General features: G+C 39.9%; 1 protein-coding gene across 4 annotated transcripts in view; it reads right to left on the minus strand.

The window, feature by feature from the left end:
- kntc1 (kinetochore associated 1) overlaps nucleotides 1-13,274 on the minus strand; it is a 193,764-nt gene that overhangs the window by 82,717 nt on the left and 97,773 nt on the right. For all 4 annotated transcript variants that reach the window (XM_084323934.1, XM_084323935.1, XM_084323933.1 and 1 more), the window contains 7 exons: nucleotides 5,805-5,952; nucleotides 5,200-5,253; nucleotides 3,746-3,909; nucleotides 3,027-3,131; nucleotides 2,399-2,527; nucleotides 1,631-1,747; nucleotides 1,003-1,112 (listed from right to left, as the gene is read on the minus strand). In XM_084323934.1, the coding sequence (XP_084180060.1) occupies nucleotides 1,003-1,112; nucleotides 1,631-1,747; nucleotides 2,399-2,527; nucleotides 3,027-3,131; nucleotides 3,746-3,909; nucleotides 5,200-5,253; nucleotides 5,805-5,952 (827 nt within the window). The remainder of the gene's footprint in view (nucleotides 1-1,002; nucleotides 1,113-1,630; nucleotides 1,748-2,398; nucleotides 2,528-3,026; nucleotides 3,132-3,745; nucleotides 3,910-5,199; nucleotides 5,254-5,804; nucleotides 5,953-13,274) is intronic.

Raw genomic sequence — 13,274 nt, forward strand, 5'->3', positions numbered from 1 at the left:
CACAGGTATTGCACTACCACCCCTGCAGGTCCTATACAACAAGAGGTGCAAATCCAGAGCCTGCAGAATAATGAAAGACCCTCACCACCCCAACAACAGCCTGTTCATGCTGCTGCGGTCAGGCAAACGCCTGCGAACACCAGCAACTAGGACAGAGACTTCGGCTCAGCTTCTTCCCCCAGGCCATCAGAGCCTTGAACACTGAACTCTCCACACACAAGCACACACACAACACACGCTCACACACTAGCAGCCACTTTAACATGAGTACACACACACTCATGCTGCACACGCTCACACTAGCAGCCACTTTACAAAAGGAAAGGTCACTTTAAGAATAGTATAGTATAACTTGAGATTGTATAATATAGCATTGTATAACAGTGTACATAAAGACCCAGTGTCTCATCCGTAGCTAACAGTGTATTGCACTACCTCAGGACCTAGCATGTCCTACCATGCTCTGTAAATAACTCATGTACATATACCGATATGCCCTACTTTGTTTACTTGTTTATTGCACAATGTCGTTCTATTGGATTCTTATTAAATATGACTATTGTATTATGCACATCGTTGCGGGCAAGACCCCCCGCATTTCATTGTATACTTGTATGCCATGACAAATAAAACTCTTGACTTGACTTGTATTAAAAAAAATTAAATAAAAATTTTAAGTAGATTCTGGGCTTTTCAGAAAACATTCAGGGCTTGAGCCCAAGTAGCCACCCCCTAGCCCCGCCCCTGGAAACAACCATTTGGGCTTGAGGGTGGAGGGGCAGAGCACACCACTGTAAAGGAAGGGCGCGCTGCATTTACAACACAAGACACAATGAGAGCAACACGGCATGCGGCACAATAATCACTTTATCTAGATTATCCTGTTTTCATGAATTTGAGAAGCCAAAATCGCCCAGCCCTAGTATAGCCTTGTGTCCAGTAGTCTGTCGCAGTTTAGTAAATACATTGTGTGCATGCGTGTATGAAAAGGGGACTCCTAACCTGCAGTACTGGAGGAAGACCTCAGCCGTGATGTTCTTGTTCTTCACCAGAACAGGGATCAGATCGCTCTTGGTCTTAGGACACTGACGGAACACAGAGTGGATGGATATCTGAAGGAGGAGAGTAAAACAAATGTTATGTGAATACTGTAGGGATGGTTCTGACAGCACAATATTGATGTAACTAAGAGATTTGCTTTAATTTTTTTTTATTTATTGTATGCATAGGTATATCAACGACAATAGGTTCACTATGGCATGTCGTACACTGTGTAGCTATGTAGTATCATCCTCTGGTGTGCAAAAGGTGGAACTTTATACTGAATATAATATTTCAATGGACAATGATGGAAATTTATTAAAATAAAATACTTGTCGTTGCCCGATTTGAAAGATATATTCAAGGATTCAGGTCCTAGATCAGCCCATGTGCGACGTTTCATCCAAATTGGCCCAGATTATGCGAAACGTATAACTTCAGGCGTACCACTGGAGAAAGAGTTATGCTGGCCACATGCTGGCCAAAATAAAATGCTGGCCATTTACTGAAGAAAATGAACGACGCCGGCCATTTACTGCTATTTGAATTAGGTTAAGTGTAGAGTAAGCTGTGGGTTTCATCTACAAACCCCGAATTTGCTCAGTTTGATGCCCCACTCGGCATCAGTGATGACCAATTTAAACTTCTCCTTCTCCTCTTCCTCTTCGTACATGCAGCAGAGATGGGCTCCCACAATGGCCACAGCCTGAAACCATCAACACAGAGTGCTTGATTACATTATCCAAAAAGAGCAGATAACACATTCGCTTGGACTTACCGGTGAGTGCATCTGTACTAAACGTTTTTTTTAAATGAATAAGTACACATGGAAAACTTTGATATTATACAAATGAGGTTACATTTTGCACTCTGGAAAGTATTCTGGTCCATCCGTTCAGTCATCCATCCAGGATGTTACACACTCACAATTATTTATGCTCAACGTTCAATATGCCCCTGCTAAAACATCAGTAATAATAATAATAATAATAATATAATAAACTTTTGTATAGCACCTTTCATACAAGAATAGCAGTCCAACGTGTTTCACAGCAGAAACAAAATAGACATAGGCATACAATCAGCATAATTATAGACAGGCATAGAATTAGCAGAGCATTTATATTAAAACCTCCCAGAAAATGTTTAATAGATTTCCATCAATAAAATCTATGAAAAAAATGTAATGATTATTACTGCTAGGTTTCTGACTAAATAAAAGCAATGCATAAAGTGCAGACATAGAATGAGTATACAAATAGAAAGAATAAGAGCAGTGTAAGACACAAGTCAAATAGCATAATAGTGCAGTGTAGTAAAACAGTAAATAACTCAAATGAAGCACAGCAAATCATACCAAGATCTTGTCATAGTTTTGCCAGGTGTTGTCAATAACCTTCCACAGTATTTTGAAGACTTCAGCCTTGGAGAGGAGAGAGCACAGTCCGATAGCCAAGTGACAATCCACCACCCTCCAGTGCAACACCTTGGGCAAAGAGAAACAAAGAGTAAAGATTATTATTAAAAAATGTTTAACCCTTGTGTGGCCGTTTGCATTTTTGTTACTCACCCACTGTTCACGGGTCTGGTGGACCCACAACATCATTGGGATTTTAAAACAATGAAGCCATAACAATTAATGTAAAAAATACTTAACAGATGTTAACGTTATGTCAATTATAAGCAATCTAGACAGCATATATAGTCAATGCTTGCCATTTACCTCTGCTAGATCACATTTATCAATAAAAGTGCTATTGGTTTTTGTGATAAAATGTGAAATGTGAATGTGTGTGTGTGTCTGTGTGTGTGTATTCACAGAAAATGAGCAGAGGTTAATTTCCATTTCTCGTCATCATTTCTCTTTTAGTGAAACACTGAAAACGGGTCCCACAGACCCGAACACCACACAAGGGTTAAAACAACTCACAAACAAACCGATGAAGGCTACCAACGACAGGATGTGGATATTAATATCGACTCACCTTGTTCAGCAGGGCCATGGAAATGGTACTTAAAGAGGATAACGTCATCTTTCGGAGTTCAGCCAAGGACGTGTTGTACTGCATTAAAATCTCGTTATCGTAAATCTGAAAGACAGTTCAAGTAAAGGTTAACTCTTTGTAGTGTGGTAGTGAAAGAGTTAACCCTTTGTAGTGTGGCAGTGAAAGGGTTAACCTTCTGTAGTGTGGCAGTGAAAGGGTTAACATTTTTTAGTGTGGTAGTGAAAGCGTTAACCTTCAGTAGTGTGTAATGAAAGCGTTAACCTTCTGTAGTGTGGTAGTGAAAGGGTTAACCTTCTATAGTGTGGTAGTGAAATGGTTAACCATTTGTAGTGTAGTTTCAATTTAAGACTTTAATACCACTTACCTGTAGATAAAAATCAAATACCAATTTCACGACCATACTGGCAAAGAAAATTACAAAAACATAGCAACACTAAACTGGCGGCTGCACTTGTGCACCAATTTTAATTATTGCGCGAGCTCTCGCCAGACGCACCAAGCTCCCAGTAGCCCCGCAAAAAAACAACGACTTGAATACAAAAACATTTCATATATTTAATATTATTTCACCTTCCCAACAGCCTGTGCAAATTAAATGTAAGACTTTTTAAATACCCTTTAAGGCCTTAAATTGAGAATTATGAATGTAATACTTTAATACTTTCTAATACCCGCAGATACCCTACTTGCAGCTGTACCGTTGTGCTGATCCTGAGGTCCATGAGGTTGGAGGAGACGTGCCGCAGGCAGCTGCTGTAGGTGTCCAGCAGCACTCTGAGAGCCAGCTCCAGCTGACTGGACTCCTGGAGCATCTGCAGCATGGAGGCGAAGGGCTGCAGGAGCGGCTGCAGGTAGACTGACCCTGGGGAGGGAGGGCCAAAGTCAGGATCACAGCTAGCTAAGGCAGAGGAAATATCAACGTTGTGTTGCTCTTTAAAAAAAAGCTTAACACTTTCAGTGCCGTTCACGTAGATCTACGTTTCTGTCACGGTATTTCTTTTATTATCTATATCTATTCATAATTCAGCGGGGCACCTTGTGCATACTGTTCTGAGTGTGTCTAAGCTGGCAGACGGTATTATACAGCCCTCTATTTATACAGTTAACGGTATATATTTTTTAATGATTTGTTACGGCGTAGTCGTTCTATATGAATTGAAAATGGGGGACCCTGATGTAAACAATGAGGAAGCGAGCTCTGCCGCACACGGCAGAGCGGTTGATAGGGGGGCGGGTCACGTGGGGGTCGCGGCCAATCGGAGGAACCCGGAAACCGAATTCCGTTGCGGAAAAGATACGCGCGACCAGGTAAGGACACTATATATGAAAGCTTGCGTTGATCTGATATTTATTTCTACGGCGATTGAAGCTATATGTGTTTATGTGTCTGGCTGTTCTGCCAGACACATGTGGTGCATGCGTGCACCACAAAGGATAATAGTGATGATCTAGCGTTGATTTCAGGAAGATCCGATAATCAGGCGAAAAATGACAACGTGTTTATTGAATTACACAAAAACGCTGTTTTCGTGTCTTTTCCCTGGAATTGCTCAGAAGCGGCCGGACTATGTTCATATTCAAAACGGTATCAAACGGAAATGTACGGATGAAAAAATAATCTGTTTTTTGCACGTTTACCAGAAGTAGCTCAATGAGACTCGAGGGTGTTATTAGACCCATAGCGATACTATAAAATATAGGTTTAGTTCTACAAACTACAACTACGTTTACATGGGGTTAATGGGCGGCACGGAAGTGGTCACTTCCCGGAAGGGGCGTGGCCCTCAATGTGTTAAGAGAGAATTCAAGGATCTACCGCCACCGCGCCCAATCCAAGTGCTCCTGCCCGTCTTCGTCAAGGGCGCCACAGCGTTAGCGATCTGTTGTGCATGTTTTTCCATTGGGTTTATCTTATCGGGGGGGAAACCCTTGCGAGCACGGGGAGAACATGCAAACTCCACACAGAAAGGCCTCCCGGCTGCCCTTGGGGGGGGAAGGACGACGGGATGGGTTAATCGCAGAGACTAATCGCATCGGCGATCCTACAAAGACAATGCATGCGTGTGTGTTCCGGTGTGTGTGTGTGTTGAGGATAATTGCATGCCAATTAAAGACCTCTGAACAGGTCCTGCATTATTATTATTATTATTACCTCCAAAAGAGCAGTGTGACAAACTGGAACAGTACAACGGGTCTAGTTTGGTATCTGAAAGACAAGGAAACCAGAGACTTATTACAGTAGTCATCAGTGGTGGAATGTATTTTTACTCAAGTACTGTACTCAAGTACAATTTCGAGCTACTTGGACTTTATGTGAGTATTTTCATTTTAGGAATTTTATACTTCCCTTAAAATATTGCCCTTTTTTACTCCACTACATCAGTTACTAGTTACTTTTAAGGAAAATATTTTGCATAGAAAACATGGCAAAAATGTATGAAGCCTGCCAACTTCAGAGTTATTGAACGTAATAGAGCAGCATAACTGGACCACATACCACTTTAACCTTTAGAGGTCAATGGTTTGAGATTTTAATGCTCCAAAGCACTGGAATACACAAACGTCATGTAGAACGTCATTTTGATACTTAAGTACAATAACATTCAATATCAAATACTTAGGATTTTGAATGGAGGACCTTTACCAGAGAAAAGTAAAGGAACTGTGTATATAGTTATACACAATCACAGGAATAACGAAGAAATAAACTGCTTTAAAAGATGTTAACAACCTTTACGTTGGCAGGACTTTGCGTACCTTGGGATATGGGCAGAACCAAATTGTTGGTAATCTGATACTGAACTGGAAGCACAGTCACTGGGTCCAAGACGATACAGTCCTCGTTAAAGAAATCCTGGAAAATCCACTGAGAGTACGGGTCCCTTGCTCCTTCCCCGGCCACATCCTGTGGACATTGATCATATTAATCTACACTATATACAGTACTTCCGTTTCAATGTATAATTCAATTAGATTTTGATTCTTGAGCTCTCGATTCCATTTAAAATCGATTTTTGATTTATCACAATAATGTAGGCAATTCGATAGATTAGATTCTAGATAGCTAATAACCTTCATGTTACTATGCTGTGTATATTGAGTCTTTCTGCTCTGCTAATCTTGGCAATCTTTAGGATTTAGCAAACCAACGATTTATAGTTCTAAGGTAATGAGAAAGTTGAATCCAAGACTGAAAATAATTGGGGGGGGGGGGGGGGGGGGGGATAATCATTATAATAATTTGTTTGTATTATTTTTTTTATCTTAGATAGAATTTTCGCCCCTCCTAGTGGCTCAACGTGATAGGACGCCCTGTAATCGCAACACCCTGGGTTGCATATCATCCCCCTTCTCTACCTCTGATTTCCTGTCACTAACTATCCTATCCAATAAAGCAGAAATTCCGTAAAAATATATATCTTAAAAAAAAGATACACAATATTTTAACCCCCCACCAATATTTAATATACACATGTGTTTGAGTACTGGGTCGTCAAGGAAGACCGGTAGTGTAGAACAGTGGTTCCCAACCTTTTTTGAGTACTGTACCCCCAAAGCATTTCAAGCCAACCTAAAGTACCCCCTACTACGCAATCAATTGTGGTGATCCCCAGGATATATAATTAATAGTCTCTATATTGTGGCAGACCGGCTGTGTGTGTGTGTGTGTGTATCAGGGGCATTTTTAGGGTTAGAAAACATTGGGGGCTTCAGCCCAGGGGGGTGGAGGGCCCCCCCCCCTTTTTTATTTTTTATTCTTTTTTTACACAGAAATACGCAATTTTAGAGTAATTAGAGACGAATACTGAAGAACTAGATTCAAGTTTTTTAAAGTGAGGTCCAGGTCCATGAGAGGGATATGGGCAGTCCCCATAGAAAATTCAAAGTTAACAGGACCAAATCATCAGTTTCTTATTGATTTATTTAACCTTTATTTAGCCAGATAAAACATTGATATGGTCCAAGAGGCCCCAATGAGGGTACAAATATACATATATATACATACATACATACATACACACCAATAACAAAATAAAAACAGTTAAGAATCATACACATAAGCAAATAAACAAACTTATGCACAGCCTATGTACAAAAGAAATAAACAGTTAATCTCTAGTCTTTACAGTTTTCTTCGATTGCATAAACACTCAAATCAAAAGTATTACACAATTATCAAAACCTTACACTCAAGGAGCAAAACATAGGCCCAGATTTGCACCCCTATAAGCACAAAGTCAGCCTCACACTTTTTGCAAAACAATACACAGTGATTTGCAAAACACTAAACACACTTGCATTACATTACACATAGAATGTCAAATTACCACACATATGAGCCAATTGGTTAAACACAGCAATCAGATGCACAAACACACCATTGCTTAATTGTAGATACACCAATCAGGTTTAAGCACTATAAAAATGCAGCAGGTGAGTTCACCTGCCTTCAACCGAAATGGAAGGAGAGTACTGTACACAGAGAACGTGAAAATATACAATACATTCACCAAACACTACACAAGACAACCAATGATGCAGACTGATGAAAATATAAATGTTCTCTCCATATACCCAAATCAGTCAACATGTCAACATGGAGAATCGCAACAAAATAATCTCTTGCCAGATCCAGCTAGGCAAAGAGATTATGTCTAGTATTTTCTGTACTCTATTTAAATGTTTTCTTTTTTTGTTTTTGTTTTACTGTAATTTGAACCTGTACTGGATACAGTATTTTATGTTTGTCTGATATTTGCTGAGCTTACTGTGTTATGCACACTGTAGTAGCATGAAAACTGGGACATGTTTTGTTGTGATTCTCCATGTTGAAATGTTGACTGATTTGGTTATATGGAGAGAAAATTTATATTTTTGTCAGTCTGCATCATTGATTTGGGTATATGGAGAGAATCTTTTTTTCATCAGTCTGCATCATTGATTTGGGTATATGTAGATAAATAAATTATATTTTCATCAGTCTACAGCATTGGTCTTGTGTAGTGTTTGGTGAATTTATTGTATATTTGCATTTCTCTGTGTACTTCACTTACAGTACTCTAATCACTGAGAAGTAGAATTGCTAAATTTGTTTTAGGTTAAGCACAGCAGTGTGTAACTGGTTCAAACAGAATTAAGTCATATGAAACACAAAATGTAGTTTTTATAAATTAGTGTATAGTTTGTGTTTAATTTAGCAAAGGATCTGAGGTGTTCTGATAATTGTGTGTGGTTGTGCTAATTGTGTGTAGTGTTTTGAAACACCGGGCCCTGTTTTCAAAATCGTGCTTAAGCAATCGAAAAAATTGAGGAACATACTACCAGCCAAAGGAGGAAGCAGAAAATGATGGACGAGTATGTAGTTGAGTCATCTTGTGGCACAAGCTCAGACCTCAAGGAGATCAGCTGAGACTATTCTATCCAGTCCTCGACAGAATGCTGCAAGAGCTTGAGAGCAGGTTCTCATGAGTTGGAGAACAATGTATGATAGGCATACAGGCATGTTATCCAGCCTCAGACCAGTTTCTCTCAGTGGAATTGCTGCAACCCCTCGCCACACATTTAATTACAATATCCAACTACTGCCAGAGGAGATCACAGTTGCAAAGTGTTTCCTGACCAGGACAGGCAGAGATGCAGTCCCTACTATCCAAAGTGTCTTTTCCCTCCTGGATGATAATAATAATAATAATGCATTTGATTTATAATGCGCCTTTCAAGACACTAAAAAAAAAAAGTCCACAAATCGGTGAATGAAAAAATTATATAGGATCAAATGAAAACTACTACTTGCTAAAAATCGATGTTTAAAAGTACTAAAAACCAAAGAAAAATACCAAACATTCAGCACAGACAATGGGGATGCTGCCATAAAAAAAAAAAAAGAAAAAAGAAAAATGTAAACAATTTTTTTTGATCCGGGGCTAAGAGAAAAACATACGGGGCTAAAGCCCCGGAAGCCCAGGGCTAACGACGCCACTGGTGTGTATGTGTGTGTGTGTGTGTGTGTGTGAGTGAGTGAGTGGATGACCTGGATAAAGTCACATGGTCACACAGGTTGGCAGTTTATTGAAGTAAAGTTTTAGTTTTGAGGTCTGACATCATCATCTCATTCCCATTGTAACATTAAGTTAACAAAGCACTGAAGACTCAAAACTAAGATAACATAAGATAAGATGATGAGATACGATGCGATACGATATGATACAATCAGATGAAATATTCCTTTATTGATCCCCTTGGGTAAACGTGGGTGTCATAGCAGCATGGGGAGGGGAGGTATGGGCAGGGTAATAGCAGAAAGACAAATATAGGCAATAGAATTAGATCTGAATATAAAAAGATGTAAACGGGATGGTTTCATGCTATTATTCGAAAGCATGTCGCCACAGAGGAAACACATTGGCTGTGGTTGCTCTGTAGTTGTGACAGTTGAACATTATGTGCTCTCTGGATTTACTGACGATTCTTCACTTTCGCCATTTTCTTTTTCTTCTGAATGGGTTCTCCTGATTCAGCAGTATCACCTGTGCTGTTGTTGCTGGATGAACCAGCTCGACTCAGCCATTGATCCATAATGTTAACAGAAATTTTTAAAGAGGCTTGATATTTTGCTAACTAGCTACACTACAATGATGATGCTCGGTGTAACACCTGACAGTCCGGTGGGAAGCTGAACGTTGCGCGATGGAACAAGTATAGCCAATAATAATATTATATCCATCAAATTATTACTTAATTTGAATTCCCTCAATTTTGGCATGCATTATTCTTTATTTGGGTACAGTTTTCCTGTACATAAATATATATATATTTTTTTTAACAGTAGGAAAGCAGGAGGGCTATCGTTTCATAATTTCTAACAGTACTATTTCTCTTTTATGCTCAGGCCGTTGCTAAGATGGTTCAATAATGATTCTGACATACCATGGGTGAATATGGAGAAGCACATTGTATCTCCATACACTCAAATATATCCTCTTTTCTGGTCTATCCCAAAGCTTTTGCCGTACTAAATTCGGCCCAATTATAGCACATTCAATTTACGTTTGGAAATATATTGCCGAAATGGGACAGTGGGACATAAAATGGCACCTAGATACCCCTATTTTTGATAACAACTTCTTACTGTTGGGAGGGAAACCAGCTACATTTCCCAATTGGCAAAGACAAGGGCCCTCATTCATCAATGTGTGCGTAGAACATGTTCTATTTCCACACGTAAGCACGGAATGTAGAACTAGTGTACGCACAGGGAAGTCGGGATTCATCACACGTGCGTACGCAGGCTCTACGCACACCTGTCATGATGAATCCCACCTTGGCTCTGCGCCGCGGCTCGTGCACGCTTTCACGTATTTGCATACCAGAAACGCCCCGATTAACCATATACGGTAATGGAATACACCCATGAAATGTGGAAAAATGGACTAAGCCGAGGGAAGCGTGTCATGAGACAGGCTGACAGACGTGTACACTTACGGTGATGTCGGATATGATATCTATTAACCATTGCTGCCTGGGCAGCGCAAACACTAATAAATACCGCGCTGGAATATGACTGCCTTTTCCCGTGTTGTTTGATTAATACCCAGGGATTAAAGTTCTCCTCAATTTGATTCCAAATCGCGATGGATCTCCCGTCAATTTTCTACCTGCTGCATATGATTTCTAGAGGCATACTACAATCTATTTTGATGTCAGTATTGGGTAGCAATGAATCTCACTGCATGTATGATGTAGCCTGCCTTTCAATACATGAACTTGAATTCCATCATGTTTGTGTGCGGGACTCACAAGGCTGTTGTCACAATGGGTGGTACCGGTACAGACAGTAATAATAACAGTCCACACAATATCACGATCCATGCCATAGCCTATGTTCTATTAGGACATGATCTGTGACGACAAATGTTCTGATATCATACTCTGACAGCATGCCTATGATCAACAAAAACGCGAACTTGAATCCCATCATATACATAGTCTGTCCACTATCTGGTGTCATTGCAATGCGTTTTCTATTCTTTCTTATACAGTAAAAAGGGGGAAGAACACTATATTCATATGACTTGTATTCTGCTTACAGCTTCGAAATTCCACTTGTTTCGTTTAACGTAAAGCCTTTTAAATATAATCAAAACGTTCCCGTGTTTCTGCGGTCTGCGCAAAATAATAGCGAGTTGAGCTTTATGATTTATGATGAATTGAAAATGGGGGACCCTGATGTAAACAATACGAAAGTCTTTCTCTGGTCTGCATCCCCAATTAACAATTGTATGTACTGAGCTGTACTGTACCCATTCTGCAATCTGTTAATAAACTTTTCAATCAATCAATCAATCAATCAATCAATCAATCAAGCTACGCGGAGCGCAGTCAGTCAGTAGCCTACACCCCATATATTCCGACAACGCTATATAAACCATGCTGCATTCATCCTGAGAGAAAGATCTATTATTCCAAATGCTATTTATCGGGTTTTGACCATAATTACACTACTGTTGCTATTTTACAATGAACTATAATGAACTACGGTTCGTACAGAACATGCCAGTGTTATTATGCACAGAAGCTCATTTCCTTGTTGTAATAATATATTCTACCACTGGGCGCCAGGTACGCCTGGTCTGACCTGTGCGTAGATGTAAGCACGGAGTCAAGTTCAAATCGAAATTGATGAATCCCACTCTTTGCTTAGAAATGATCGTACGCACAGGGTAAGCACAGATCTGTGCGTAGAACACGTTGATGAATGAGGGCCAAGGTATTCACAAACTATCTGACATATACAGTGAATACGGTCTCAGATCCTTTCAAGAGCTCAAACAAATCTATAATGTCCCTAGTACATCCTAGAGAGAGGAGTAAGAGGCATATTATGTCAGACCTTATAAGGGCATATAGCCACGCCCCTTTTGAGATGATTTATGACTCCTAAGTCCTGCCCCCTTCTCTGATTGGTCGAGGATTCAAGGAGGCGGGATATCTGGTTTCGAGGGGAGGGACATCCGGTTTAGGAGGGGGAGGGACAGCTGGTTACGGAAGGGGAGGAGTTTTCAGATTTTTTTCTCAAAATAAATATATATTTTTTTTTTACTTTGACCAGTCAGCTGGTTCTTTTTGCGTTTATCGCTTTTTTTCTGGTCAAGTATGACCGACAGATACAGGTTGAATGGGGTATAGATGGGGGGAAAGACACTGAGAAAATACGGCGAGTCCGGGAGTCGAACTCGTGTACCCCAGATCCGTGACGCGCACGGTTGTCCCCGACGCCGAAATAGCGTTCGAGGTACGCGGTGAGCTACTGGAGCTCCCCGATAATAAACGTTTTTTTTTATAAATTTTTTTTTCAAAATAAAAGTTCTTCAAAATAAAAGATTCAAAAATAAGTTTTTTTTATTGTCAGAAATAAAAGATTCAAACGTTTTTTTTTCTTCAGATTGTATTTGTGTATTCCAAGGTTTTCAGATTAAACATTTCACAATATGTATTTGTGTATCTTAAGAATATGTATTAGTGTTTCTTCACAATATGTATTTGTGTGGACATAAACATTTCAAATGTGTGTATCTTAAGAATGTGTATTTGTGTGGACATAAACATTTAAAGTGTGTGTGGTTTAAGTTACAGAATTAAGAATATGTGTATATCTTCAGAATAAATGTGTGTGTATGTGTGTGAGTGTGTTCAGACACTTGTGTGTGAGAATTAAGAATAATACAATGTGTGTTTTCTTGCAAGTGGTATGGTTTGAGCAGAAAGCATTCTCCCCATGCTGTGTGTGTCTCCACTCCGTAGGGTGAAATGACATACAGAAACACTACAGTGGTTCCGACACTGTCACGATTCTGAAAGTGACACCCCCTTAGCTGTCATAGAAGAGGGGTGTATGGATAGCGAATGGGATGGCTCAAAACTGCCGTATGCAGCTTCTGCCAAGTCCAAAAGATGTACGACCCTCCGACTTCCCCCTTTCTGGCAGTTTGGTGTGTGTTCGCTCAAGGAAACGGTTGGTTCTAATATTTTTTTTTGCAGTACACACTTATTCTGCAAGGTTGTCTAACCACTCAAGGAAACTGTTAGTTCTCCTTTTTTTTGCAGAACACACTTATTCAGCAAGGGTGTCTAACCACTCAAGGATGGTTCTCCTTTTTTCTGAAAAGTGACACTTATTCTGCAAGGTTGTCTAACCACTCAAGGAAACTGTTAGTTCTCCTTTTTTTT

This window comes from Notolepis coatsorum (assembly GCF_963971535.1).
Source record: "Notolepis coatsorum genome assembly, chromosome: 10".
NCBI lineage: Eukaryota > Metazoa > Chordata > Actinopteri > Aulopiformes > Paralepididae > Notolepis > Notolepis coatsorum.